Source organism: Pseudophryne corroboree, chromosome 5, assembly GCF_028390025.1.
Source record: "Pseudophryne corroboree isolate aPseCor3 chromosome 5, aPseCor3.hap2, whole genome shotgun sequence".
Taxonomy (NCBI): domain Eukaryota; kingdom Metazoa; phylum Chordata; class Amphibia; order Anura; family Myobatrachidae; genus Pseudophryne; species Pseudophryne corroboree.
In genome coordinates this window covers 835,832,116-835,859,321 of record NC_086448.1, presented here as the reverse complement: position 1 = coordinate 835,859,321, position 27,206 = coordinate 835,832,116, and the positions used below count along the sequence as shown (strand labels likewise).

General features: G+C 54.2%; 1 protein-coding gene across 3 annotated transcripts in view; it reads right to left on the bottom strand.

Moving 5' to 3' along the window:
* The window catches only part of CSPG5 (chondroitin sulfate proteoglycan 5), a 135,461-nt gene that overhangs the window by 16,935 nt on the left and 91,320 nt on the right, over positions 1-27,206 (bottom strand). For 2 of the 3 annotated variants that reach the window (XM_063924579.1, XM_063924581.1), the window contains 2 exons: positions 21,147-21,335; positions 10,751-10,907 (listed from right to left, as the gene is read on the bottom strand). In XM_063924579.1, coding sequence (XP_063780649.1) covers positions 10,751-10,907; positions 21,147-21,335 — 346 coding nt within the window. The remainder of the gene's footprint in view (positions 1-10,750; positions 10,908-21,146; positions 21,336-27,206) is intronic. The other variant, XM_063924580.1, reaches the window with a different exon arrangement.

The following is a 27,206-nucleotide window of genomic DNA, read 5'->3' as shown; positions in this document are numbered from 1 at the left end:
CACAAGGAGCCATTACAGGAAAAAATATACAAAAGGGAAGAGGAGGAGTTACAGGGAGAGGATAGGGGAACAGCTGGAGAGGAGGAGTTACAGGGAGAGGATAGGGGAACAGCTGGAGAGGAGGGGTTACAGGGAGAGGAGACGGGAACAGCTGGAGAGGAGGGGTTACAGGGAGAGGAGACGGGAACAGCTGGAGAGGAGGAGTTACAGGGAGAGGAGACGGGAACAGCTGGAGAGGAGGAGTTACAGGGAGAGGAGACGGGAACAGCTGGAGAGGAGACGGGAACAGCTGGAGAGGAGACGGGAACAGCTGGAGAGGAGACGGGAACAGCTGGAGAGGAGGAGTTACAGGGAGAGGAGACGGGAACAGCTGGAGAGGAGGAGTTACAGGGAGAGGAGACGGGAACAGCTGGAGAGGAGGAGTTACAGGGAGAGGAGACGGGAACAGCTGGAGAGGAGGAGTTACAGGGAGAGGAGACGGGACCAGCTGGAGAGGAGGAGTTACAGGGAGAGGAGACGGGACCAGCTGGAGAGGAGGAGTTACAGGGAGAGGAGACGGGACCAGCTGGAGAGGAGGAGTTACAGGGAGAGGAGACGGGACCAGCTGGAGAGGAGGAGTTACAGGGAGAGGAGACGGGACCAGCTGGAGAGGAGGAGTTACAGGGAGAGGAGACGGGACCAGCTGGAGAGGAGGAGTTACAGGGAGAGGAGACGGGACCAGCTGGAGAGGAGGAGTTACAGGGAGAGGAGACGGGACCAGCTGGAGAGGAGGAGTTACAGGGAGAGGAGACGGGACCAGCTGGAGAGGAGGAGTTACAGGGAGAGGAGACGGGACCAGCTGGAGAGGAGGAGTTACAGGGAGAGGAGACGGGACCAGCTGGAGAGGAGGAGTTACAGGGAGAGGAGACGGGACCAGCTGGAGAGGAGGAGTTACAGGGAGAGGAGACGGGACCAGCTGGAGAGGAGGAGTTACAGGGAGAGGAGACGGGACCAGCTGGAGAGGAGGAGTTACAGGGAGAGGAGACGGGACCAGCTGGAGAGGAGGAGTTACAGGGAGAGGAGACGGGACCAGCTGGAGAGGAGGAGTTACAGGGAGAGGAGACGGGAACAGCTGGAGAGGAGGAGTTACAGGGAGAGGAGACGGGAACAGCTGGAGAGGAGGAGTTACAGGGAGAGGAGACGGGAACAGCTGGAGAGGAGGAGTTACAGGGAGAGGAGACGGGAACAGCTGGAGAGGAGGAGTTACAGGGAGAGGATACGGGAACAGCTGGAGAGGAGGAGTTACAGGGAGAGGATACGGGAACAGCTGGAGAGGAGGGGTAACAGGGAAAGGATACGGAAACAGCTGGAGAGGAGGAGTTACAGGGAGAGGATACGGGAACAGCTGGAGAGGAGGAGTTACAGGGAGAGGATACGGGAACAGCTGGAGAGGAGGGGAAACAGGGAAAGGATACGGAAACAGCTGGAGAGGAGGAGTTACAGGGAGAGGATACGGGAACAGCTGGAGAGGAGGAGTTACAGGGAGAGGATACGGGAACAGCTGGAGAGGAGGAGTTACAGGGAACAGCTGGAGAGGAGGGGTTACAGGGAGAGGATACGGGAACAGCTGGAGAGGAGGGGTTACAGGGAGGGGTTACAGGGAGAGGATACGGGAACAGCTGGAGAGGAGGAGATACAGGGAGAGGATACGGGAACAGCTGGAGAGGAGGGGAAACAGGGAAAGGATACGGAAACAGCTGGAGAGGAGGAGTTACAGGGAGAGGATACGGGAACAGCTGGAGAGGAGGAGTTACAGGGAACAGCTGGAGAGGAGGGGTTACAGGGAGAGGATACGGGAACAGCTGGAGAGGAGGGGTTACAGGGAGAGGATACGGGAACAGCTGGAGAGGAGGGGAAACAGGGAAAGGATACGGAAACAGCTGGAGAGGAGGAGTTACAGGGAGAGGATACGGGAGCAGCTGGAGAGGAGGAGTTACAGGGAACAGCTGGAGAGGAGGGGTTACAGGGAGAGGATACGGGAACAGCTGGAGAGGAGGAGATACAGGGAGGGGTTACAGGGAGAGGAGACGGGAACAGCTGGAGAGGAGGAGTTACAGGGAGAGGAGACGGGACCAGCTGGAGAGGAGGAGTTACAGGGAGAGGAGACGGGACCAGCTGGAGAGGAGGAGTTACAGGGAGAGGAGACGGGACCAGCTGGAGAGGAGGAGTTACAGGGAGAGGAGACGGGACCAGCTGGAGAGGAGGAGTTACAGGGAGAGGAGACGGGACCAGCTGGAGAGGAGGAGTTACAGGGAGAGGAGACGGGACCAGCTGGAGAGGAGGAGTTACAGGGAGAGGAGACGGGACCAGCTGGAGAGGAGGAGTTACAGGGAGAGGAGACGGGACCAGCTGGAGAGGAGGAGTTACAGGGAGAGGAGACGGGAACAGCTGGAGAGGAGGAGTTACAGGGAGAGGAGACGGGAACAGCTGGAGAGGAGGAGTTACAGGGAGAGGAGACGGGAACAGCTGGAGAGGAGGAGTTACAGGGAGAGGAGACGGGAACAGCTGGAGAGGAGGAGTTACAGGGAGAGGAGACGGGAACAGCTGGAGAGGAGGAGTTACAGGGAGAGGAGACGGGAACAGCTGGAGAGGAGGAGTTACAGGGAGAGGAGACGGGAACAGCTGGAGAGGAGGAGTTACAGGGAGAGGAGACGGGAACAGCTGGAGAGGAGGAGTTACAGGGAGAGGAGACGGGAACAGCTGGAGAGGAGGAGTTACAGGGAGAGGAGACGGGAACAGCTGGAGAGGAGGAGTTACAGGGAGAGGAGACGGGAACAGCTGGAGAGGAGGAGTTACAGGGAGAGGAGACGGGAACAGCTGGAGAGGAGGAGTTACAGGGAGAGGATACGGGAACAGCTGGAGAGGAGGAGTTACAGGGAGAGGATACGGGAACAGCTGGAGAGGAGGGGAAACAGGGAAAGGATACGGAAACAGCTGGAGAGGAGGAGTTACAGGGAGAGGATACGGGAACAGCTGGAGAGGAGGAGTTACAGGGAGAGGATACGGGAACAGCTGGAGAGGAGGAGTTACAGGGAACAGCTGGAGAGGAGGGGTTACAGGGAGAGGATACGGGAACAGCTGGAGAGGAGGGGTTACAGGGAGGGGTTACAGGGAGAGGATACGGGAACAGCTGGAGAGGAGGAGATACAGGGAGAGGATACGGGAACAGCTGGAGAGGAGGGGAAACAGGGAAAGGATACGGAAACAGCTGGAGAGGAGAAGTTACAGGGAGAGGATACGGGAACAGCTGGAGAGGAGGAGTTACAGGGAACAGCTGGAGAGGAGGGGTTACAGGGAGAGGATACGGGAACAGCTGGAGAGGAGGGGTTACAGGGAGAGGATACGGGAACAGCTGGAGAGGAGGGGAAACAGGGAAAGGATACGGGAACAGCTGGAGAGGAGGGGAAACAGGGAAAGGATACGGAAACAGCTGGAGAGGAGGAGTTACAGGGAGAGGATACGGGAGCAGCTGGAGAGGAGGAGTTACAGGGAACAGCTGGAGAGGAGGGGTTACAGGGAGAGGATACGGGAACAGCTGGAGAGGAGGAGATACAGGGAGAGGAGACGGGAACAGCTGGAGAGGAGGAGTTACAGGGAGAGGAGACGGGAACAGCTGGAGAGGAGGAGTTACAGGGAGAGGAGACGGGAACAGCTGGAGAGGAGGAGTTACAGGGAGAGGAGACGGGAACAGCTGGAGAGGAGGAGTTACAGGGAGAGGAGACGGGAACAGCTGGAGAGGAGACGGGAACAGCTGGAGAGGAGACGGGAACAGCTGGAGAGGAGACGGGAACAGCTGGAGAGGAGGAGTTACAGGGAGAGGAGACGGGAACAGCTGGAGAGGAGGAGTTACAGGGAGAGGAGACGGGAACAGCTGGAGAGGAGGAGTTACAGGGAGAGGAGACGGGAACAGCTGGAGAGGAGGAGTTAGAGGGAGAGGAGACGGGAACAGCTGGAGAGGAGGAGTTAGAGGGAGAGGAGACGGGAACAGCTGGAGAGGAGGAGTTACAGGGAGAGGAGACGGGAACAGCTGGAGAGGAGGAGTTACAGGGAGAGGAGACGGGAACAGCTGGAGAGGAGGAGTTACAGGGAGAGGAGACGGGAACAGCTGGAGAGGAGGAGTTACAGGGAGAGGAGACGGGAACAGCTGGAGAGGAGGAGTTACAGGGAGAGGAGACGGGAACAGCTGGAGAGGAGGAGTTACAGGGAGAGGAGACGGGAACAGCTGGAGAGGAGGAGTTACAGGGAGAGGAGACGGGAACAGCTGGAGAGGAGGAGTTACAGGGAGAGGATACGGGAACAGCTGGAGAGGAGAAGTTACAGGGAGAGGATACGGGAACAGCTGGAGAGGAGGAGTTACAGGGAGAGGATACGGGAACAGCTGGAGAGGAGGAGTTACAGGGAGAGGATACGGGAACAGCTGGAGAGGAGGAGTTACAGGGAGAGGATACGGGAACAGCTGGAGAGGAGGGGTAACAGGGAAAGGATACGGGAACAGCTGGAGAGGAGGAGTTACAGGGAGAGGATACGGGAACAGCTGGAGAGGAGGAGTTACAGGGAACAGCTGGAGAGGAGGGGTTACAGGGAGAGGATACGGGAACAGCTGGAGAGGAGGGGTTACAGGGAGGGGTTACAGGGAGAGGATACGGGAACAGCTGGAGAGGAGGAGATACAGGGAGAGGATACGGGAACAGCTGGAGAGGAGCAGTTACAGGGAGCGGATACGGGAACAGCTGGAGAGGAGGGGTTACAGGGAACAGCTGGAGAGGAGGAGTTACAGGGAGAGGAGACGGGAACAGCTGGAGAGGAGGAGTTACAGGGAGAGGAGACGGGAACAGCTGGAGAGGAGGAGTTACAGGGAGAGGAGACGGGAACAGCTGGAGAGGAGGAGTTACAGGGAGAGGAGACGGGAACAGCTGGAGAGGAGGAGTTACAGGGAGAGGAGACGGGAACAGCTGGAGAGGAGGAGTTACAGGGAGAGGAGACGGGAACAGCTGGAGGAGTTACAGGGAGAGGATACGGGAACAGCTGGAGAGGAGGAGTTACAGGGAGAGGATACGGGAACAGCTGGAGAGGAGGAGTTACAGGGAGAGGATACGGGAACAGCTGGAGAGGAGGAGTTACAGGGAGAGGATACGGGAACAGCTGGAGAGGAGGAGTTACAGGGAGAGGATACGGGAACAGCTGGAGAGGAGGAGTTACAGGGAGAGGATACGGGAACAGCTGGAGAGGAGGAGTTACAGGGAGAGGATACGGGAACAGCTGGAGAGGAGGAGTTACAGGGAGAGGATACGGGAACAGCTGGAGAGGAGGAGTTACAGGGAGAGGATACGGGAACAGCTGGAGAGGAGGAGTTACAGGGAGAGGATACGGGAACAGCTGGAGAGGAGGAGTTACAGGGAGAGGATACGGGAACAGCTGGAGAGGATACGGGAACAGCTGGAGAGGAGGAGTTACAGGGAGAGGATACGGGAACAGCTGGAGAGGAGGAGTTACAGGGAGAGGATACGGGAACAGCTGGAGAGGAGGAGTTACAGGGAGAGGATACGGGAACAGCTGGAGAGGAGGAGTTACAGGGAGAGGATACGGGAACAGCTGGAGAGGAGGAGTTACAGGGAGAGGATACGGGAATAGCTGGAGAGGAGGAGTTACAGGGAGAGGATACGGGAATAGCTGGAGAGGAGGAGTTACAGGGAGAGGAGACGGGAACAGCTGGAGAGGAGGAGTTACAGGGAGAGGATACGGGAACAGCTGGAGAGGAGAAGTTACAGGGAGAGGATACGGGAACAGCTGGAGAGGAGGAGTTACAGGGAGAGGATACGGGAACAGCTGGAGAGGAGGGGTAACAGGGAAAGGATACGGAAACAGCTGGAGAGGAGGAGTTACAGGGAGAGGATACGGGAACAGCTGGAGAGGAGGGGTAACAGGGAAAGTATACGGGAACAGCTGGAGAGGAGGAGTTACAGGGAGAGGATACGGGAACAGCTGGAGAGGAGGAGTTACAGGGAACAGCTGGAGAGAAGGGGTTACAGGGAGAGGATACGGGAACAGCTGGAGAGGAGGGGTTACAGGGAGGGTTTACAGGGAGAGGATACGGGAACAGCTGGAGAGGAGGAGATACAGGGAGAGGATATGGGAACAGCTGGAGAGGAGCAGTTACAGGGAGAGGATACGGGAACAGCTGGAGAGGAGGGGTTACAGGGAGAGGATACGGGAACAGCTGGAGAGGAGGGGTTACAGGGAGGGGTTACAGGGAGAGGATACGGGAATAGCTGGAGAGGAGCAGTTACAGGGAGAGGATACGGGAACAGCTGGAGAGGAGCAGTTACAGGGAGAGGATACGGGAACAGCTGGAGAGGAGCAGTTACAGGGAGCGGATACGGGAACAGCTGGAGAGGAGGGGTTACAGGTAGAGGATACGGGAACAGCTGGGGAGGAGGGGTTACAGGGAGAGGATACGGGAACAGCTGGAGAGGATGGGTTACAGGGAGAGGATACGGGAACAGCTGGAGAGGAGCAGTTACAGGGAGCGGATACGGGAACAGCTGGAGAGGTGGGGTTACAGGTAGAGGATACGGGAACAGCTGGGGAGGAGGGGTTACAGGGAGAGGATACGGGAACAGCTGGAGATGAGCAGTTACATGGAGCGGATACGAGAACAGCTGGAGAGGAGGAGTTACAGGGAGCGGATACGGGAACAGCTGGAGAGGAACAGTTACAGGGAGCGGATACGGAAACAGCTGGAGAGGAGGAGTTACAGGGAGCGGATACGGGAACAGCTGGAGAGGAGGAGTTACAGGGAGAGGATACGGGAACAGCTGGACAGGAGGAGTTACAGGGAGAGGATACGGGAACAGCTGGAGAGGAGGAGTTACAGGGAGAGGATACGGGAACAGCTGGGGATCAGGAGTTACAGGGAGAGGATACGGGAACAGCTGGAGAGGAGGAGTTACAGGGAGAGGATACGGGAACAGCTGGGGATCAGGAGTTACAGGGAGAGGATACGGGAACAGCTGGAGAGGAGGAGTTACAGGGAGAGGATACGGGAACAGCTGGGGAGGAGGGGTTACAGGGAGAGGATACGGGAACAGCTGGAGAGGAGGAGTTACAGGGAGAGGATACGGGAACAGCTGGAGAGGAGGAGTTACAGGGAGAGGATACGGGAACAGCTGGAGAGGAGCAGTTACAGGGAGCGGATACGGGAACAGCTGGAAAGGAGCAGTTACAGGGAGCGGATACGGGAACAGCTGGAAAGGAGGAGTTACAGGGAGAGGATACGGGAACAGCTGGAGAGGAGGAGTTACAGGGAGAGGATACGGGAACAGCTGGAAAGGAGGAGTTACAGGGAGAGGATACGGGAACAGCTGGAGAGGAGCAGTTACAGGGAGAGGATACGGGAACAGCTGGAGAGGAGGAGTTACAGGGAGAGGATACGGGAACAGCTGGAGAGGAGGAGTTACAGGGAGAGGATACGGGAACAGCTGGAGAGGAGCAGTTACAGGGAGAGGATACGGGAACAGCTGGAGAGGAGCAGTTACAGGGAGAGGATACGGGAACAGCTGGAGAGGAGCAGTTACAGGGAGAGGATACGGGAACAGCTGGAGAGGAGCAGTTACAGGGAGAGGATACGGGAACAGCTGGAGAGGAGGGGTTACAGGGAGAGGATACGGGAACAGCTGGAGAGGAGGAGTTACAGGGAGAGGATACGGGAACAGCTGGAGAGGAGGAGTTACAGGGAGAGGATACGGGAACAGCTGGAGAGGAGGGGTAACAGGGAAAGGATACGGAAACAGCTGGAGAGGAGGAGTTACAGGGAGAGGATACGGGAACAGCTGGAGAGGAGGGGTAACAGGGAAAGTATACGGGAACAGCTGGAGAGGAGGAGTTACAGGGAGAGGATACGGGAACAGCTGGAGAGGAGGAGTTACAGGGAACAGCTGGAGAGGAGGGGTTACAGGGAGAGGATACGGGAACAGCTGGAGAGGAGGGGTTACAGGGAGGGTTTACAGGGAGAGGATACGGGAACAGCTGGAGAGGAGGAGATACAGGGAGAGGATATGGGAACAGCTGGAGAGGAGCAGTTACAGGGAGAGGATACGGGAACAGCTGGAGAGGAGCAGTTACAGGGAGCGGATACGGGAACAGCTGGAGAGGAGGGGTTACAGGGAGAGGATACGGGAACAGCTGGAGAGGAGGGGTTACAGGGAGGGGTTACAGGGAGAGGATACGGGAATAGCTGGAGAGGAGCAGTTACAGGGAGAGGATACGGGAACAGCTGGAGAGGAGCAGTTACAGGGAGAGGATACGGGAACAGCTGGAGAGGAGCAGTTACAGGGAGCGGATACGGGAACAGCTGGAGAGGAGGGGTTACAGGTAGAGGATACGGGAACAGCTGGGGAGGAGGGGTTACAGGGAGAGGATACGGGAACAGCTGGAGAGGATGGGTTACAGGGAGAGGATACGGGAACAGCTGGAGAGGAGCAGTTACAGGGAGCGGATACGGGAACAGCTGGAGAGGTGGGGTTACAGGTAGAGGATACGGGAACAGCTGGGGAGGAGGGGTTACAGGGAGAGGATACGGGAACAGCTGGAGATGAGCAGTTACATGGAGCGGATACGAGAACAGCTGGAGAGGAGGAGTTACAGGGAGCGGATACGGGAACAGCTGGAGAGGAACAGTTACAGGGAGCGGATACGGGAACAGCTGGAGAGGAGGAGTTACAGGGAGCGGATACGGGAACAGCTGGAGAGGAGGAGTTACAGGGAGAGGATACGGGAACAGCTGGACAGGAGGAGTTACAGGGAGAGGATACGGGAACAGCTGGAGAGGAGGAGTTACAGGGAGAGGAGACGGGAACAGCTGGAGAGGAGCAGTTACAGGGAGAGGATACGGGAACAGCTGGAGAGGAGCAGTTACAGGGAGAGGATACGGGAACAGCTGGAGAGGAGGGGTTACAGGGAGAGGATACGGGAACAGCTGGAGAGGAGGAGTTACAGGGAGAGGATACGGGAACAGCTGGAGAGGAGGGGTTACAGGGAGAGGATACGGGAACAGCTGGAGAGGAGGAGTTACAGGGAGAGGATACGGGAACAGCTGGAGAGGAGGAGTTACAGGGAGAGGATACGGGAACAGCTGGAGAGGAGCAGTTACAGGGAGAGGATACGGGAACAGCTGGAGAGGAGCAGTTACAGGGAGAGGATACGGGAACAGCTGGAGAGGAGCAGTTACAGGGAGAGGATACGGGAACAGCTGGAGAGGAGCAGTTACAGGGAGAGGATACGGGAACAGCTGGAGAGGAGGGGTTACAGGGAGAGGATACGGGAACAGCTGGAGAGGAGGAGTTACAGGGAGAGGATACGGGAACAGCTGGAGAGGAGGGGTTACAGGGAGAGGATACGGGAACAGCTGGAGAGGAGGAGTTACAGGGAGAGGATACGGGAACAGCTGGAGAGGAGGAGTTACAGGGAGAGGATACGGGAACAGCTGGAGAGGAGCAGTTACAGGGAGAGGATACGGGAACAGCTGGAGAGGAGGAGTTACAGGGAGAGGATACGGGAACAGCTGGAGAGGAGCAGTTACAGGGAGAGGATACGGGAACAGCTGGAGAGGAGCAGTTACAGGGAGAGGATACGGGAACAGCTGGAGAGGAGGGGTTACAGGGAGAGGATACGGGAACAGCTGGAGAGGAGGGGTTACAGGGAGAGGATACGGGAACAGCTGGAGAGGAGCAGTTACAGGGAGAGGATACGGGAACAGCTGGAGAGGAGCAGTTACAGGGAGAGGATACGGGAACAGCTGGAGAGGAGCAGTTACAGGGAGAGGATACGGGAACAGCTGGAGAGGAGGGGTTACAGGGAGAGGATACGGGAACAGCTGGAGAGGAGGAGTTACAGGGAGAGGATACGGGAACAGCTGGAGAGGAGGGGTTACAGGGAGAGGATACGGGAACAGCTGGAGAGGAGGAGTTACAGGGAGAGGATACGGGAACAGCTGGAGAGGAGGAGTTACAGGGAGAGGATACGGGAACAGCTGGAGAGGAGCAGTTACAGGGAGAGGATACGGGAACAGCTGGAGAGGAGGAGTTACAGGGAGAGGATACGGGAACAGCTGGAGAGGAGCAGTTACAGGGAGAGGATACGGGAACAGCTGGAGAGGAGCAGTTACAGGGAGAGGATACGGGAACAGCTGGAGAGGAGGGGTTACAGGGAGAGGATACGGGAACAGCTGGAGAGGAGGAGTTACAGGGAGAGGATACGGGAACAGCTGGAGAGGAGTTACAGGGAGAGGATACGGGAACAGCTGGAGAGGAGGAGTTACAGGGAGAGGATACGGGAACAGCTGGAGAGGAGGAGTTACAGGGAGAGGATACGGGAACAGCTGGAGCGGAGGGGTTCCACAGGGATAATACAGGGGAATGAGAACGTCTTGATACAGTTTAGTAGAAATTGCATGCAGCATTCTAAGGTCAGTTGCAGGCAGGGTAGGTACTATTCTGCACTTCTGTACGGTTAGTAAACAGCTGAAGGCATTTTATGATTACACTGGAGAAGAATGTGCTTTCATGCTGGAGGAAAGGTCTCATACACAGCCAGATGCCCCCGCTAAGCCTGGGGTAAACGTGCACCATTCGGCACCTGCTCTCTGAACCCACCCTGCTCAGTGAGGAGAAGGCTTGAAGCATGCAGAAGGGGAGACATTAAACAGACGAGTTACCTGACAGATAACGTTATCATAGTAAGCCAATGCACGAGCATGGGGGGAAAGGTTAGATGGAGTGTCGCATAGTTTCCTTACATTTGGGTGCGAGCCTTCCGCAATTGTGGAGAGAGAGAAATTATCGTTGTGGAGCTCGGAGGGAGTCCTGTACCTGCTGTGAGAAACAGACGGTTACCATTGTGCCAACAACACCAGACATTCTCCCGCACCTTATACCCCCAGGATCCAGCACTGGAGAATATTCCCCCTGAGTGCTCTAATAAACACACTTTGGCCACAATTGCCCCAGTATTGCCTTATGCAGAGTATCTGTACTGAATTGCGCATCTCCCGTAGTCACACATATTGTGATCCAGCAGAAACATGCAACATGAGGTTTACTGGCAGGAAGTGTGCTGTGCACTGGAAAACATTTCCCTCCCGATGATAACAACTTAAGGTCTGATTCTGAGTGGCAGGTAAAGCGGTCCTCCTTCTGGACGCTTTCCGTGATGGGAAATTCCATGCGAACACCCGTATACGCGATCACACAGCATCACTGGCGCAGGAATGTAATCAGATGGCGCTCTACATACGCCCCCCCCACTGAATAACGCGCAGCTGTCTACACGCCCATCTGCTACGTGCGCACGCCCCAGGGCCACCCAACAACCCCCATTTAGCCATAAATGAGAAGTAAACGAGCTACGGCGGATTCAGATTACCTCGCCAATGCTCTACGTTACGCATGCAGGCTGTGACGCACGTGTGATCTGCTACAACGCACAACATCGCTCTGCATTCAGAATCAGGCCTTCAGAATCGCAGCACATTCTGGTCTGTATTTTAGTGCTGTGATACAGAGCAGAGTGTTCTGAGAAGCACCAGAGCAGAGAGTGACACCCCTGGCAGGAAAGAGGAACTGCACGTGTTTTGAAAGGTGCAGGGTGCTAGAATGAACACTATATGACTGTGATTATCTGAGGAAGATACATGATTATGGGGGAAACTTTTGTTCCTAGAGTCCTATTTATCGCAAACCATTTTTTTAAGAGCCCTACATTCGCAACGTGAAAATGACTATTTTTGTGCGAATTTAGTAGGAATCTCTCACTGGGACACCATGGGCCATCCTCAGATGCCATTAGCTGTGGTATCGACCATTTGTGTGTTAACCATTCTCATGTCAACCTTTGACCCTGTCAACCGTAACCTCTGTTGATTATTAATATTTGCAGTTAACTCCACCCCCCACCCCACCCCCCAAATGGCTGCTTTCGGGGCTATCCAGCAAAAATTGCATAATAAATATCCCCACTGGTTACGTCAGCATTCCTGTCAGTACAACCTCATAAGATTTTGGCTTTTGTACTAAATGAACAAAGGGGGTGATTCAGACCTGATCGCTCGCTAGCAATTTATGCAGCGCTGCGATCAGATAGTCGCCGCCTACAGGGGAGTGTATTTTTGCTTTGCAAGTGTGCGATCGCATGTGCAGCCGAGCGGTACAAAATAGTTTGTGCAATTTCTGAGTTGCCCAGAACTTACTCAGCCGCTGCGATCACTTCAGCCTGTCCGAGGGCCGGAATAGACGTCAGACACCCGCCCTGTAAACGCTTGGACACGCCTACGTTTTTCCAACCACTCCCAGAAAACTGTCAGTTGCCACCCACAAACGCCCTCTTCCTGTCAATCTCCTTGCGTTCGGCTGTGCGAATGGATTCTTCGTAAAACCCATCGCACAGCAACGATCCGCTTTGTACCTGTGCAACGCGCCTGCGCATTGTGGTGCATACGCATGCGCAGTTCTGACTTGATCGCAGTGCAGCGAAAAAACCTAGCGTGCTATCAGATCTGAATCACCCCCAAAGAGGGGAGTACAAGTTGCAGTGCGGGGGGGAGGGGGGGGGGGGGTGCATTAAGGCTCGGCCAGTGTATGTGAATGTCACGATGCATTTATTGGATTCGTCTGACTCGTCTGTCAGTAGAACCCTGTAGTAGAATCTCTGCATCACACTGTACTTGGTATAAAGGGGGTCATTCTGAGTTGATCGCTAGCTGCTTTTGTTTGCTCTGCAGCGATGAGGCAAAAAAAGGCACTTCTGCGCATGCGTATGCGATGCAATGCGCAAGCGCGTCGTACAATTGCAACAAACGATGTAGTTTCACACAAGGTCTAGGAAGCTTTTCAGTCGCACTGCTGGCCGCAGAGTGATCGTCAGGAAGAGGGCGTTTCTGGGTGTCAACTGACCGTTTTCAGGGAGTGTTCGGAAAAACGCAGGTGTGCCAGGAAAAACGCAGGCGTGGCTGGGCAAACACAGGGTGTGTTCGTGATATCAAAACAGGAACTCTAAAAACTGCTCAAAAAAAGTTTGCCGCCGCTATGCGATTGTGGCCGGAGAGACCAACCAGCCACACGTGCGGCACTGAAGGGGTTAACCCCTAGTGCCCGGCGCCCTTAACAGGACAATGGGCGCTTGGCGCCACTTTAAAACTGTGCACTGGTGCTAAGCGCCATCTTTAAATATAGTGTGGGTGCTAGGCACCGGGTATTTAAGAATATATTTAATACTGTGTTTTCACCAATGTTATATTTAAGGCAATAGGCACAGTTGTAAGATTGCACATTTACATTGCAGCAAATGCCAGCACTTAGAAGGAATGTGTAAGCTGTGTTGGTTTTAAAATGCATTTACGTTTGAGGACAAATGGCTTGGAAGCTTCTCACCTAGGAATTGAGATGCTGATGACCCTGGCACCTGGAAAGGGGTGTATAGACAAGCCATTTCTTTGAGATTGAGATGTGTCTCTGTGTAACTTTATAGACACATGCAGGTGAGAGGATTTGTTGCTGTCTTCTCTGAATATTGAGTGAACTGGGTTTGCATGGAGATGTTGGAGAGACAGGAACATGTTAATCAGATTGTGTTTTACAAATGCAAACTAGTGGGTTTCGTGTAACAACAGTTTGATGTAACATTTCTTAGGCTGCATTATGTGTGATGCAGATTATGTTTAATTTACAGTATAAGAACGTTGTCTATGTGGGAGAGGGTGAATGCAATTGAAATGCAAGTTACATTTACATTTGTGAAAGAGACAGGAAGATGATAATCAGATTGTGTTTGGGATAGCCACTGGTTTGGTTATATATGAAGAGGAGCAGAACATTGCTTTATCTAATTCTTAACTTTTGAAATGTAAACTTGTATTTCTTTATATTTTCTGCAATAACCTGATTGGTTGGAGAAGACAGGGAGGGCTTACCCCCCTGTGGTACTGTGTGTAGAACGGAGATAAAAAGAGGATGCCTGTGAGCCTCCAAGTAGTTGTAACATCTTCTTCTGCTGGAACATCTTGCTGTATGCTGTTGCCCCTAGCAATAGGGAAGGGTTCTCTTTAGAACTATTGAGCAAATAAACATCTTTGCCTCAAGAAGACTGCTTCATCTTGTGACCAACAGGGTTAGGCCAAACCTAGCCCCGTCCTCCGGCTGTCCAGGGAAGCACCTAGCGTCTCCAAGCTCCGCCTTCCGCCAGCTACCGGTAGAGGCCTAGCAAGTGGCTAGGGGGGGATTCGTCGACACCACACAGGTGTGGTAAAGCAGTGCGTCGGCACATACAGAGCAGAACTGTGGTTCCAAACGCCACGGCAGGTTAGGAGTTTGGTGGTGGCAGCAAGAACCCGCCCACAACGCAGTGGGTGGAGTCAGTAACAGGCGGTTACTGACGGTAAGCGGGAATCCCCTATGTGGTCAGGCCTCGTGCGGCTTGACCTTCCATTCTGTGCGCAGTCAACGGGACGCGGAAGCAGCGAGTGCTCCCGTACGGCACCGTCCTGTCACAGAAAATGGTGGCATAGTGGTGGGATAATCCCAGGCGGCTTTTCATCACCTGATTGGAGAAGCCGAGTTACTCAGGAGAGGAGTAACTGCAGCGCAGGAGAACGCACAAGATGGCGGAATTCAGCGGAATGTCCAAGGAGGATCTGGAGATCGTATGCCAGGGGAAGGGTGTGGATATCCCTTCCAACGCGTCCAGGAGCGTCATGCAGGCGGCGCTCAGGAGCTGGGAGGAGTCTCATCGGGCGGAGGTGGAAAGCACTGACGGCGTCAGCATCGCAGAGGACGGCCCAACAGTGGACCTTCGTGAGGAACCGGTGAGAACCACAAGCCCCGCCCTCTCTTACAGCAGCAATGTTTCCCAGCAATCCCTAGCAGGGCCAGGATCCCAATGTCCCAGCGGGGGCAGTACGGATAGCCTAGCAGATCGGCTAGCGGAATTGGGGGAAAGGGCAACGGAGCAAGAACGCATGCTTGTCATTCGGATGTGGCATGCGGAGCGGGCATCACAAGCCGTGGTACCCCGGGAGCCGTTGTCAGCTGTTATACACAGATCAGGACGAGTTCAGTTTGCCAAGTTTGCAGACAGTGATGGGGACATTGATGGACATTTGCAAGTCTTTGAGAGGACTTGTAAACTACATGATCTACCCAAGTCAGAGTGGGTGAGACACCTTGTGCCCACTCTGCATGGAGAGGCCTTGGAGGCCTATCGAGGAGTGGCGACGGAGGACTGTGGGAACTACGACGAAGTCGAGAAGGCCCTCCTCCAGCGATTCTTCATCACTCCCGAGTCTTACAGGAAGAAATTCAGAGACTTGCCTAAGAATCCTAGCAGCACCCATGAGCAGTTCGCCACCCAGCTGCGGCAGTACGTGGTGAAGTGGGTGAAGGATTCGGAAGCCACTACATGGGACGCACTGATCGACCTGATCTGCAGGGAGCAGTTCTACCGCAGGTGCGCCCAAGAAGTGAAGGAGTGGGTGCTAGATCGGGAGCCACCCAGCTTAAAGATGGCTGCCCAATTAGCCGACAAGTATGTGGCAATTCGGCCACGGGGGCAGAAGCGCCCCGCCAGCAGCCAGCTCCAACAGACTGTACCACCAAGGAGACCCCCCTCTTCAGCTCATCACCCCCAAAGACAAGCATCTTCCAACCCGGGTGCTCTTGGCCAGCAACCGCACCGCAGCGTCCCTGCAACTGATCAGAGATCATCGGTGCCACGACTGGAGAAGAAGTGCTACGGCTGTGGGAAAATCGGACATCTGAGGATGAACTGTCCTGCATCCCAAGCACCCCAGACTCGTGCCCCAAATCCGAGTGCTGGAGCCCGGATCGCTTGTTTGACGAGAGGAGATGAGCCTACAGAGACTGTTCCCCCTCCAGTCAGTCCGATGGAGTGTGGCGAAAGACAGGTGCACTCTGCGGAGAGAGTCACCTGCATGGCCAAACAGCCCCTACACAACATGTGGAGGCACCTGCAGCCAGTCCACGTGGGACCCCTGCAGGGAGAAGGCCTAAGAGACTCTGGGGCCTCAATCACTGTGGTGAGCCCCCACCTTATAGATCCTGATGCAGTATTGCAGGGTCGCACTGCCACGGTCACCCTGGCAGAAGGAACAGAAAAAGCGGTTCCCATGGCAAGAGTCTACCTGGACTGGGGAGCTGGACCAGAGTTGCGAGAAGTTGCCGTCATGGATGGTCTCCCAACTGATGTGGTCCTAGGAAATGATCTGGGTGGTGGGATCGTCACTATGTTTGTTGGCGCCATTCCCCGGAGTCAAGTTCCAAAACCACCGTTGACATCAGCTACTCCAGCACAGCCCAGCCCAGAGGAAAAGACTACAGCTGCTAGACAACTGCCAGCACAGCCAACCACAGCATCAACCAGCCCAGAGGAAAAGATTACAGCGGCTAGATCAGCACATCGACCCCGCATGCCTTTTGCCTCTGGTATGCCCACGTCCACTAGCAACGCAGAGGATGTCGGTTCCAGCTCGTGTGATCCTGTGGGGGTGCCCAATGATGCTCCTGACCCAAGTGGTTTGCCAACTCCGGCGGTGAGTATGAGAAACCACACTGATTTTTCCATGACTGACCCCTACCAGACTGACCCTAGTAGTCCCCACCTAGATCCCCCTGTAGAGTGTCCCAATTTAGGAGAGATTGAGGGCCACAGGCAGGAGTTTAGGGAGGCTCAACTCTCTGACCCATCCCCAAAAGGCATGAGGCGCCACTCTGGCAGCGGCCTTGACAGGGTTGGGGCAGGGAGTTTGACCTGGCGGGAAGGGTTACGGTACAGGGTAGCCAGGAAAGTGGGAGGGGATAGACCAGATAGGGAATGTGTCCAACTGGTCCCCCCAGGGAACGTTCCTGCGCAACCGGTGTCGGTTGCCAGCGAAACCCCTTTGGACAGTAACCCGGAGACAGACCGTACCCTGAAGTGCCTGACACAGAGCTTACCCTGGTCTGGAATGTCGGATGACGCCCAGACCAACTGTAAGGCTGGTGCCATGCGTTGGCAGCCGGGGCACTCCAGCGTTTGTGTTGTCTCTGGGCCTCTGCCCATAGGAGAACCCTTGCAGCAAGTTGCTGTGGACATAGCAGGTCCCCTGCCTGTGCGCAGTAGATCGGGGAAGACACGCAGCCTCCCTGTAGTGGATGCCACACAGGATCCAGAGGCTGGTGGTCTGGCCGCCATCACTGTGGCACAGGTAGCGGACGAGGAGGAAGGAGTAGGCCTAGGTGACAGGGTAGGTTTCCCGAGTCATAGGTCGACAGAGGAGGATTGGATGGCAGATCTGACAGTAAGGGCAGACAGTTGCCAGATAGGTATGACGGAGGTGCAGTGCCTGGGGCACCATGTGGGAGGAGACAGGGGTAGGCCCAACCCAGAGGGGGTGGAGGCAACCAGAGGCTGTCCCCGACCCACATCACCCAGACCGGTACTGACCTTAGAACCTGTAAGGCCCTACGGACATGTTGTCATTGACTTTAGTCCTGTAGTGAACCCCTTGACAGAGATGGCTAGGAAGGGCATTCCCAAGTCAGTGGACTTTGCACCCGCTTGCGAGTTGGCATTCCAGTCATTGAAGGAGGCTCGGGTACCCGCTCCAGTGCTGATGGCGCACATTCTTGACCAGGACTGTGCGTTACGAACTACTGCGCCACTGCACGGACTGGGAGCAGTACCGAGCCAGAAAGAGCCATATGGGCAGGAGCACCCTGTGGCCTGTTTGAGCAGAAAACTGCTATGGTGGGAGGTGGGGTATGCCACAATTGGGACACCTTGGGTGGCACTTGTTTGTAACCAGCCCCCCGCCGTGGTGACTTACCACCCACCTGTTAGGTGGCTGCAACCTACCTTGGGGAAATTTGACAGACTTTTGTGGTGGAGCCTTGAACTTGGACTTCAGGTGGACTATTTGAACATTGTGCACCCACGAAGAGAGGCCCACTACACTATGGATGAACTGTCTAGGCCAGAGCCTACACATCCCAGGTAGCGTCCCCTTCACCCCAACGGACTGCGGGACCAGGACCCAAATCGTTGGGACATGGGTCCCTGGTTGACCCGCTTGAATGGGGGGGGAGGAGTGTGGCCGGAGAGACCAACCAGCCACACGTGCGGCACTGAAGGGGTTAACCCCTAGTGCCCGGCGCCCTTAACAGGACAATGGGCGCTTGGCGCCACTTTAAAACTGTGCACTGGTGCTAAGCGCCATCTTTAAATATAGTGTGGGTGCTAGGCACCGGGTATTTAAGAATATATTTAATACTGTGTTTTCACCAATGTTATATTTAAGGCAATAGGCACAGTTGTAAGATTGCACATTTACATTGCAGCAAATGCCAGCACTTAGAAGGAATGTGTAAGCTGTGTTGGTTTTAAAATGCATTTACGTTTGAGGACAAATGGCTTGGAAGCTTCTCACCTAGGAATTGAGATGCTGATGACCCTGGCACCTGGAAAGGGGTGTATAGACAAGCCATTTCTTTGAGATTGAGATGTGTCTCTGTGTAACTTTATAGACACATGCAGGTGAGAGGATTTGTTGCTGTCTTCTCTGAATATTGAGTGAACTGGGTTTGCATGGAGATGTTGGAGAGACAGGAACATGTTAATCAGATTGTGTTTTACAAATGCAAACTAGTGGGTTTCGTGTAACAACAGTTTGATGTAACATTTCTTAGGCTGCATTATGTGTGATGCAGATTATGTTTAATTTACAGTATAAGAACGTTGTCTATGTGGGAGAGGGTGAATGCAATTGAAATGCAAGTTACATTTACATTTGTGAAAGAGACAGGAAGATGATAATCAGATTGTGTTTGGGATAGCCACTGGTTTGGTTATATATGAAGAGGAGCAGAACATTGCTTTATCTAATTCTTAACTTTTGAAATGTAAACTTGTATTTCTTTATATTTTCTGCAATAACCTGATTGGTTGGAGAAGACAGGGAGGGCTTACCCCCCTGTGGTACTGTGTGTAGAACGGAGATAAAAAGAGGATGCCTGTGAGCCTCCAAGTAGTTGTAACATCTTCTTCTGCTGGAACATCTTGCTGTATGCTGTTGCCCCTAGCAATAGGGAAGGGTTCTCTTTAGAACTATTGAGCAAATAAACATCTTTGCCTCAAGAAGACTGCTTCATCTTGTGACCAACAGGGTTAGGCCAAACCTAGCCCCGTCCTCCGGCTGTCCAGGGAAGCACCTAGCGTCTCCAAGCTCCGCCTTCCGCCAGCTACCGGTAGAGGCCTAGCAAGTGGCTAGGGGGGGATTCGTCGACACCACACAGGTGTGGTAAAGCAGTGCGTCGGCACATACAGAGCAGAACTGTGGTTCCAAACGCCACGGCAGGTTAGGAGTTTGGTGGTGGCAGCAAGAACCCGCCCACAACGCAGTGGGTGGAGTCAGTAACAGGCGGTTACTGACGGTAAGCGGGAATCCCCTATGTGGTCAGGCCTCGTGCGGCTTGACCTTCCATTCTGTGCGCAGTCAACGGGACGCGGAAGCAGCGAGTGCTCCCGTACGGCACCGTCCTGTCACAGCGATCCTTTCATTCGCACTTCTGCTAAGCTAAAATACACTCCCAGTGGGAGGCGGCATAGCATTCGCACGGCTGCTAAAAACTGCTAGCGAGCGAACAACTCGGAATGACCCCCAATGACTTGTGTGGACAATTCTGCTGCACCAGTGCACAGAGTGCCAGTTGGCATAGTCTCGGACACTGCTAATCTCCACATCTGACACATACTGGTGGTCATTCCGAGTTGTTCGCTTGGTAATTTTCTTCGCATCGCAGCGATTTTCCGCTAATTGCGCATGCGCAATGTTCGCACTGCGACTGCGCCAAGTAAATTTGCTATGAAGTTTGGTATTTTACTCACGGCATTACGAGGTTTTTTCTTCGTTCTGGAGATCGGAGTGTGATTGACAGGAAGTGGGTGTTTCTGGGCAGAAACTGGCCGTTTTATGGGTGTGTGTGAAAAAACGCTACCGTTTCTGGGAAAAACGCGGGAGTGGCTGGAGAAACGGAGGAGTGTCTGGGCGAACGCTGGGTGTGTTTGTGACGTCAAACCAGGAACGACAAGCACTGAACTAATCGCAGTGGCAGAGTAAGTCTCGAGCTACTCAGAAACTGCACAGAGAAGTCTTTTCGCAATATTGCGAATCTTTCGTTCGCAATTTTGCTAAGCTAAGATTCACTCCCAGTAGGCGGCGGCTTAGCGTGTGCAATGCTGCTAAAAGCAGCTTGCGAGCGAACAACTCGGAATGAGGGCCACTGTGCGGACCTGACGGCTACAGGGAGATCCTGCCATACGACCCTGTACTCGAAAACTCCTTCCTAACTTTCTGCACAGGCCGCAGAAGTGACTGAGACTACACCGCACAACGCAGCGCTTGTGTAATAATAAGCCAGAACCCCCACCTCCCCTCGCACAATACACACCCCGCCTGGCAGCACACCCACAATAGCTCCATCGCCCTCCCCCTCCCTCTCATCTCAGGTCTGCAAAGCCTTACAAAGCAGCTGCCGCGCTGCGGGGGGCTCATTATTCCGGGGGCTGACAGATGGAGCTTTGTCCGGCGGAGACATGAAAAGTTGATACCAACATCTACTGGACAGCAAAACTATTACAAAAGTTGCCTTAAACTTCCATCAATCACTGAGCCCCTTTCTGGCAGCGGGGAACAGCCTGGGTATTATACTGCGGCATGTGACGGGTTATCTGAGCCCGGAGTTGCAGGAGAAGTGTAAAGTTATGGGCAGACAAACAGAAAGAAGACGAGGTGTAAATCAATCAGACCCTAAATAGTATTAGCTCGTCATTATCTCCAATATAAAAAGTAATAATACAAATAAAATAACTATAAGTTAGGTCAATCATACAAACTTGTATTTTAATTTAAATTAAATAAAAACAAACGTAGCTTTTAATTATCATTTCCGTCATTATCTGACCACATACGGGCGTAGATCTATTAGTCGCAGGATAATAATGAGCTGTTGGGCATCATTCACATATACACAGATCGTTATACCGTACTAGGACACTGCGTCACTTACTTCCTTTTGCGCAGTTTGTAGTTCTCGGTTTTGAGAAGGTAGAGTTTTTTGGCAAAGAAGACGGTCATCATAAACAGCAGGAGGACCACAAGCGCGGCGGTGCCCACCGCAACGCACATCACCTGGAAATCTGTGATGATGGACTCACAGCGCAGACCCTTATGCCATATGTAGTCCTGCGTGTTACACCTGCAACAGCACACGGAACACGGGTTATACGGGGTATTCAGCATCATTGGAGAAACAAACATAAAGAGCAGAAGACAAGGAATTTGTACAGTTGGTGGAAGTAATAAAAAAAATAATTATATCCAATAAGGAACCATAAAGTTCATTACATTAAATAAAATAAGTAGATTAAAGTGATAAACTCCCTTGTATTTACTCCACACACTAGTGTGACAGCAATCTCGTGTTTCATACTAATTTCCACTCATCTCCTGATATACTCTGTGCTGCTGGGGACCCTGCTCCTTCCACTATATAACTCTCAGTCTGTGGCTCCCTGCTGCCTCCATTCCCCTCCTCACATCATGTCACTGCCCCTGTCACATGCAGCCCTGTCCTCACTGACACATCTCTCATCTCCTGATATACTCTGTGCTGCTGGGGACCATGCTCCTCCCACTATATAACTCTCAGTCTGTGGCTTCCTGCTGCCTCCATTCCCCTCCTCACATCATGTCACTGCCCCTGTCACATGCAGCCCTGTCCTCACTGACACATCTCTCATCTCCTGATATACTCTGTGCTGCTGGGGACCATGCTCCTCCCACTATATAACTCTCAGTCTGTGGCTTCCTGCTGCCCCCATTCCCCTCCTCACATCACGTCACTGCCCCTGTCACATGCAGCCCTGTCCTCACTGACACATCTCTCATCTCCTGATATACTCTGTGCTGCTGGGGACCATGCTCCTCCCACTATATAACTCTCAGTCTGTGGCTTCCTGCTGCCTCCATTCCCCTCCTCACATCATGTTACTGATCCTGTCACATGCAGCCCTGTCCTCACTGACACATCACTCATCTCCTGATATACTCTGTGCTGCTGGGGGACCCTGCTCCTCCCACTATATAACTCTCAGTCTGTGACTTCCTGCTGCCTCCATTCCCCTCCTCACATCATGTCACTGCCCCTATCACATGCAGCCCTGTCCTCACTGACACATCACTCATCTCCTGATATACTCTGTGCTGCTGGGGACCCTGCTCCTCCCACTATATAACACTCAGTCTGTGGCTTCCTGCTGCCTCCATTCTCCTCCTCACATCATGTCACTGCCCCTGTCACATGCAGCCCTGTCCTCACTGACACATCACTCATCTCCTGATATACTCTGTGCTGCTGGGGACCCTGCTCCTCCCACTATATAACTCTCAGTCTGTGGCTTCCTGCTGCCTCCATTCCCCTCCTCACATCATGTCACTGCCCCTGTCACATGCAGCCCTGTCCTCACTGACACATCACTCCTCTCCTGATATACTCTGTGCTGCTGGGGACCCTGCTCCTTCCACTATATAACTCTCAGTCTGTAGCTTGCTGCTGCCTCCATTCTAAGGATTGGCATCTGAAGCTGATAATTAGCAACCATCGATGTTCCAGATTCGATGGTAGTACTTATCCCATTGAATTGCGGATATTCGATGGATGCCAGCCATCAGATGCAGTTTTCCAATACCATCCGGTACTAGCCAACGCATCGAAACCATGCACTTCTGTGGTCTCCCAGTAGTGGATGGTTTCGATGCAATGGTTAGCACCCCCGCACCGCTGGATTTGATGCTGGAAGCCCAGCAAGCATTCAACGCCGGACTTCAAATTTCCAACCCTAGTCCATCCCCCTCTTATGATGTCACTGCCCCGTCACATGCAGTCCTGCCCTCATATAGTGATCTGACATCCCTCGGGCGCCTCACGGACCCTTGGAATAACATATCCTATCGCTGCTTATCTGCAACAAAATTGGAGCAGCTGAAAGGAAGACCTGTCCCACAGGGGAATGCAGGGCGGGCTGCAGAGAGGAAAGATGGCTGAGAGGAAGACCTGTTCCACAGGGGAATGCAGGGCGGGCTGCAGAGGGGACAGACGGCTGAGAGGAAGACCTGTTCCACAGGGGAATGCAGGGCGGGCTGCAGAGGGGACAGACGGCTGAGAGGAAGACCTGTACCACAGGGGAATGCAGGGCGGGCTGCAGAGGGGACAGACGGCTGAGAGGAAGACCTGTTCCACAGGGGAATGCAGGGCGGGCTGCAGAGGGGACAGACGGCTGAGAGGAAGACCTGTACCACAGGGGAATGCAGGGCGGGCTGCAGAGGGGACAGACGGCTGAGAGGAAGACCTGTCCCACAGGGGAATGCAGGGCGGGCTGCAGAGAGGACAGACGGCTGAGAGGAAGACCTGTTCCACAGGGGAATGCAGGGCGGGCTGCAGAGAGGACAGACGGCTGAGAGGAAGACCTGTTGCACAGGGGAATACAGGGCGGGCTGCAGAGGGGACAGACGGCTGAGAGGAAGACCTGTACCACAGGGGAATGCAGGGCGGGCTGCAGAGGGGACAGATGGCTGAGAGGAAGACCTGTACCACAGGGGAATGCAGGGCGGCTGCAGAGGGGACAGACGCTGAGAGGAAGACCTGTCTCACAGGGGAATGCAGGGCGGGCTGCAGAGAGGACAGATGGCTGAGAGGAAGACCTGTTCCACAGGGGAATGCAGGGCGGCTGCAGAGAGGAAAGACGGCTGAGAGGAAGACCTGTCCCACAGGGGAATGCAGGGCTGGCTGCAGAGGGGACAGACGGCTGAGAGGAAGACCTGTCCCACAGGGGAATGCAGGGCGGCTGCAGAGGGGACAGACGGCTGAGAGGAAGACCTGTACCACAGGGGAATGCAGGGCGGGCTGCAGGAGGACAGGCGGATGAGAGGAAGACCTGTTCCACAGGGGAATGCAGGGTGGGCTGCAGAGGGGACAGACGGCTGAGAGGAAGACCTGTCCCACAGGGGAATGCAGGGCGGCTGCAGAGGGGACAGACGGCTGAGAGGAAGACCTGTCCCACAGGGGAATGCAGGGCGGCTGCAGAGGGGACAGACGGCTGAGAGGAAGACCTGTCCCCCAGGGGAATGCAGTGCGGGCTGCAGGAGGACAGACGGCTGAGAGGAAGACCTGTTCCACAGGGGAATGCAGGGCGGGCTGCAGAGGGGACAGACGGCTGAGAGGAAGACCTGTACCACAGGGGAATGCAGGGCGGGCTGCAGAGGGGACAGATGGCTGAGAGGAAGACCTGTTCCACAGGGGAATGCAGGGCGGGCTGCAGGAGGACAGGCGGATGAGAGGAAGACCCGTTCCACAGGGGAATGCAGGGTGGGCTGCAGAGGGGACAGACGGCTGAGAGGAAGACCTGTCCCACAGGGGAATGCAGGGCGGGCTGCAGAGGGGACAGACGGCTGAGAGGAAGACCTGTCCCACAGGGGAATGCAGGGCGGCTGCAGAGGGGACAGACGGCTGAGAGGAAGACCTGTCCCCCAGGGGAATGCAGTGCGGGCTGCAGGAGGACAGACGGCTGAGAGGAAGACCTGTTCCACAGGGGAATGCAGGGCGGGCTGCAGAGGGGACAGACGGCTGAGAGGAAGACCTGTACCACAGGGGAATGCAGGGCGGGCTGCAGAGGGGACAGACGGCTGAGAGGAAGACCTGTACCACAGGGGAATGCAGGGCGGGCTGCAGAGGGGACAGATGGCAGAGAGGAAGACCTGTTCCACAGGGGAATGCAGGGCGGGCTGCAGAGGGGACAGATGGCTGAGAGGAAGACCTGTTCCACAGGGGAATGCAGGGCGGGCTGCAGAGGGGACAGACGGCTGAGAGGAAGACCTGTACCACAGGGGAATGCAGGGCGGGCTGCAGAGGGGACAGACGGCTGAGAGGAAGACCTGTCCCCCAGGGGAATGCAGTGCGGGCTGCAGGAGGACAGACGGCTGAGAGGAAGACCTGTTCCACAGGGGAATGCAGGGCGGCTGCAGAGAGGAGAGACGGCTGAGAGGGAGGCCAGGTAGCAGGAGGTTGCAGTAGTCTAGGCGGGAGATGATGAGAGCATGGATTATGACTTGGATAATGTCCTGAATGAGAATGGGGCGTATCCTGGCAATGTGTGTAAAGCGGAGCCGACAAACGCGAGGGACTGGATGCGCAGCGTGAAGATGAAGGATTGGTAATCTGACATTCAGTTTATATCCATACAGCGCTATAGGATACAGTCTGGGTACTGCGCGCCTTTTGCATTGCAGTAGGAGGGGACGCTGAGATATACTGAGCCATGAACAGTCTTACTGACACGTTACCCTGTCGCTGCTGTACTGCAGGATGGGCGCAGGTGCTACTGAGAAAGGGCAGACAATTCTTCCATGTATATATTCTATATAATGTGATGGCTATAAGAGGATTGCAGCTATTTAGAGATGCCCTTATAGAGCGATCGCACACAGAAGGCGCCTGACATAGAGAACAGTCCTGTCTCCAGTAAAGCGCCAGTGTTTGATGGATGTCAGGCTTTCCTCCCTATAACAGGGCCAGACTGTAAGGACGTAAATTGGAGTTTTCTGGTAATGTCACAGACCTCTGCAATTAGGCCCTAGGACACTAATAAGTCGCACAGGGCATGCGTCCCATGGCGCAGAAGCGACTGTGACACACTGTCATGTATTGGGCGCAGCTGGACGGAGAGGCGGGCGCCGGCCATTCAGACGCACAGAGATGCAATAATGGTCCTGACGCAAGAGTGACGCAGAAGACGCCCATTCACTTACAGTGCACCAAGCTCAGGACTGATGGTAGGTGACGCACCGTAGGATGAACGCTTGTCCACGAGGGGAAGGGCCGATACTAGCATTAGCGGCAAAGCGGTGGCAGCCGCAGCCTGCGTCTCCCAATCAGCTCCGTAACCGTGTGACAGCCAGGCTTAGCCTGTCCCTACTGTCTGAGCTGAACGCAGGATAAAACACCCACACAGGCAGCATACCGGGACCCGGCTCTCGCAGATCCCGCTTCTGCCAAGAAAAACTGTTACTATAAAAAGATTTTGCTTTCCTAGCACTAACGCTCCGTCGGCGGCGAGCTGAAACGTTCTGCTTCCCAGCATGAATATTTATGGGCACGCTCATCCAGGAGCTGAAACTTAATGAGAGCTTCTGAAGACCCTCAAGGTGATTGAGATGAGAAAACAAACTGATTTATTCGGAGTGATGAGGGTTTAGCAGGAAGATGGGAAGCAGCCTGGAAGGGCAGGAGAGAGAGGCGAGGGGCTCATAGCTCCGCATTGCTCCACACTCTGCACAGGTCCCTCTGGTTAAAGGCGCAGTGACCCAATTATATTATATCTCTGTATAATACATATACCTCCCTACTGTAACAATAAGCATGCTTTACTCTTAGATTATCCACAATATTATATATATATATATATATATATATATATATATATATCACACACACACACACACACACACACACATATATATATATATATATATATATATATATAGCAGTTAAACATTATATATTATACACTATAATAATAATAGATCATCTAATAAATGTTAAACATTATAATAATCAATAAACATATAGGGGTTAATCCAAATTCTGGGTGAAGGGTGCGAGTTTCCGATACAGCGGCGTTGAGACACCGGCAACGCACCGCATCCCCGCGGCACATTTTTGGCATACAGGGCTGTGAGCAGTTTTGCGCGGCCTCAAGCTGCCGTAAAGGCCCGCTGCTGTTGCCCGGTTAACTCACGGGCACGAGAACTTCGCCTGCAATCAGATTGCCCCCTAACAATGCTATATGTGTATCTGTGCGCTGTTGGTTTTTAATACTTTTTATTGTTATTTTTTTTTTTACAACTGAAGGTACTGAAAGCTGGACTCTGAGCTCTAAGATCTCACTGCACATGTGCGACCGGAACGTCGGCTGACGCAGGTGACGTATCATGGCAAGAAGAAGATAAGTGAGGATTATACATAAGGAGATAGATATAAAGAGGCTCCCAAAGCTCAGCTCTAGTGTCTAAA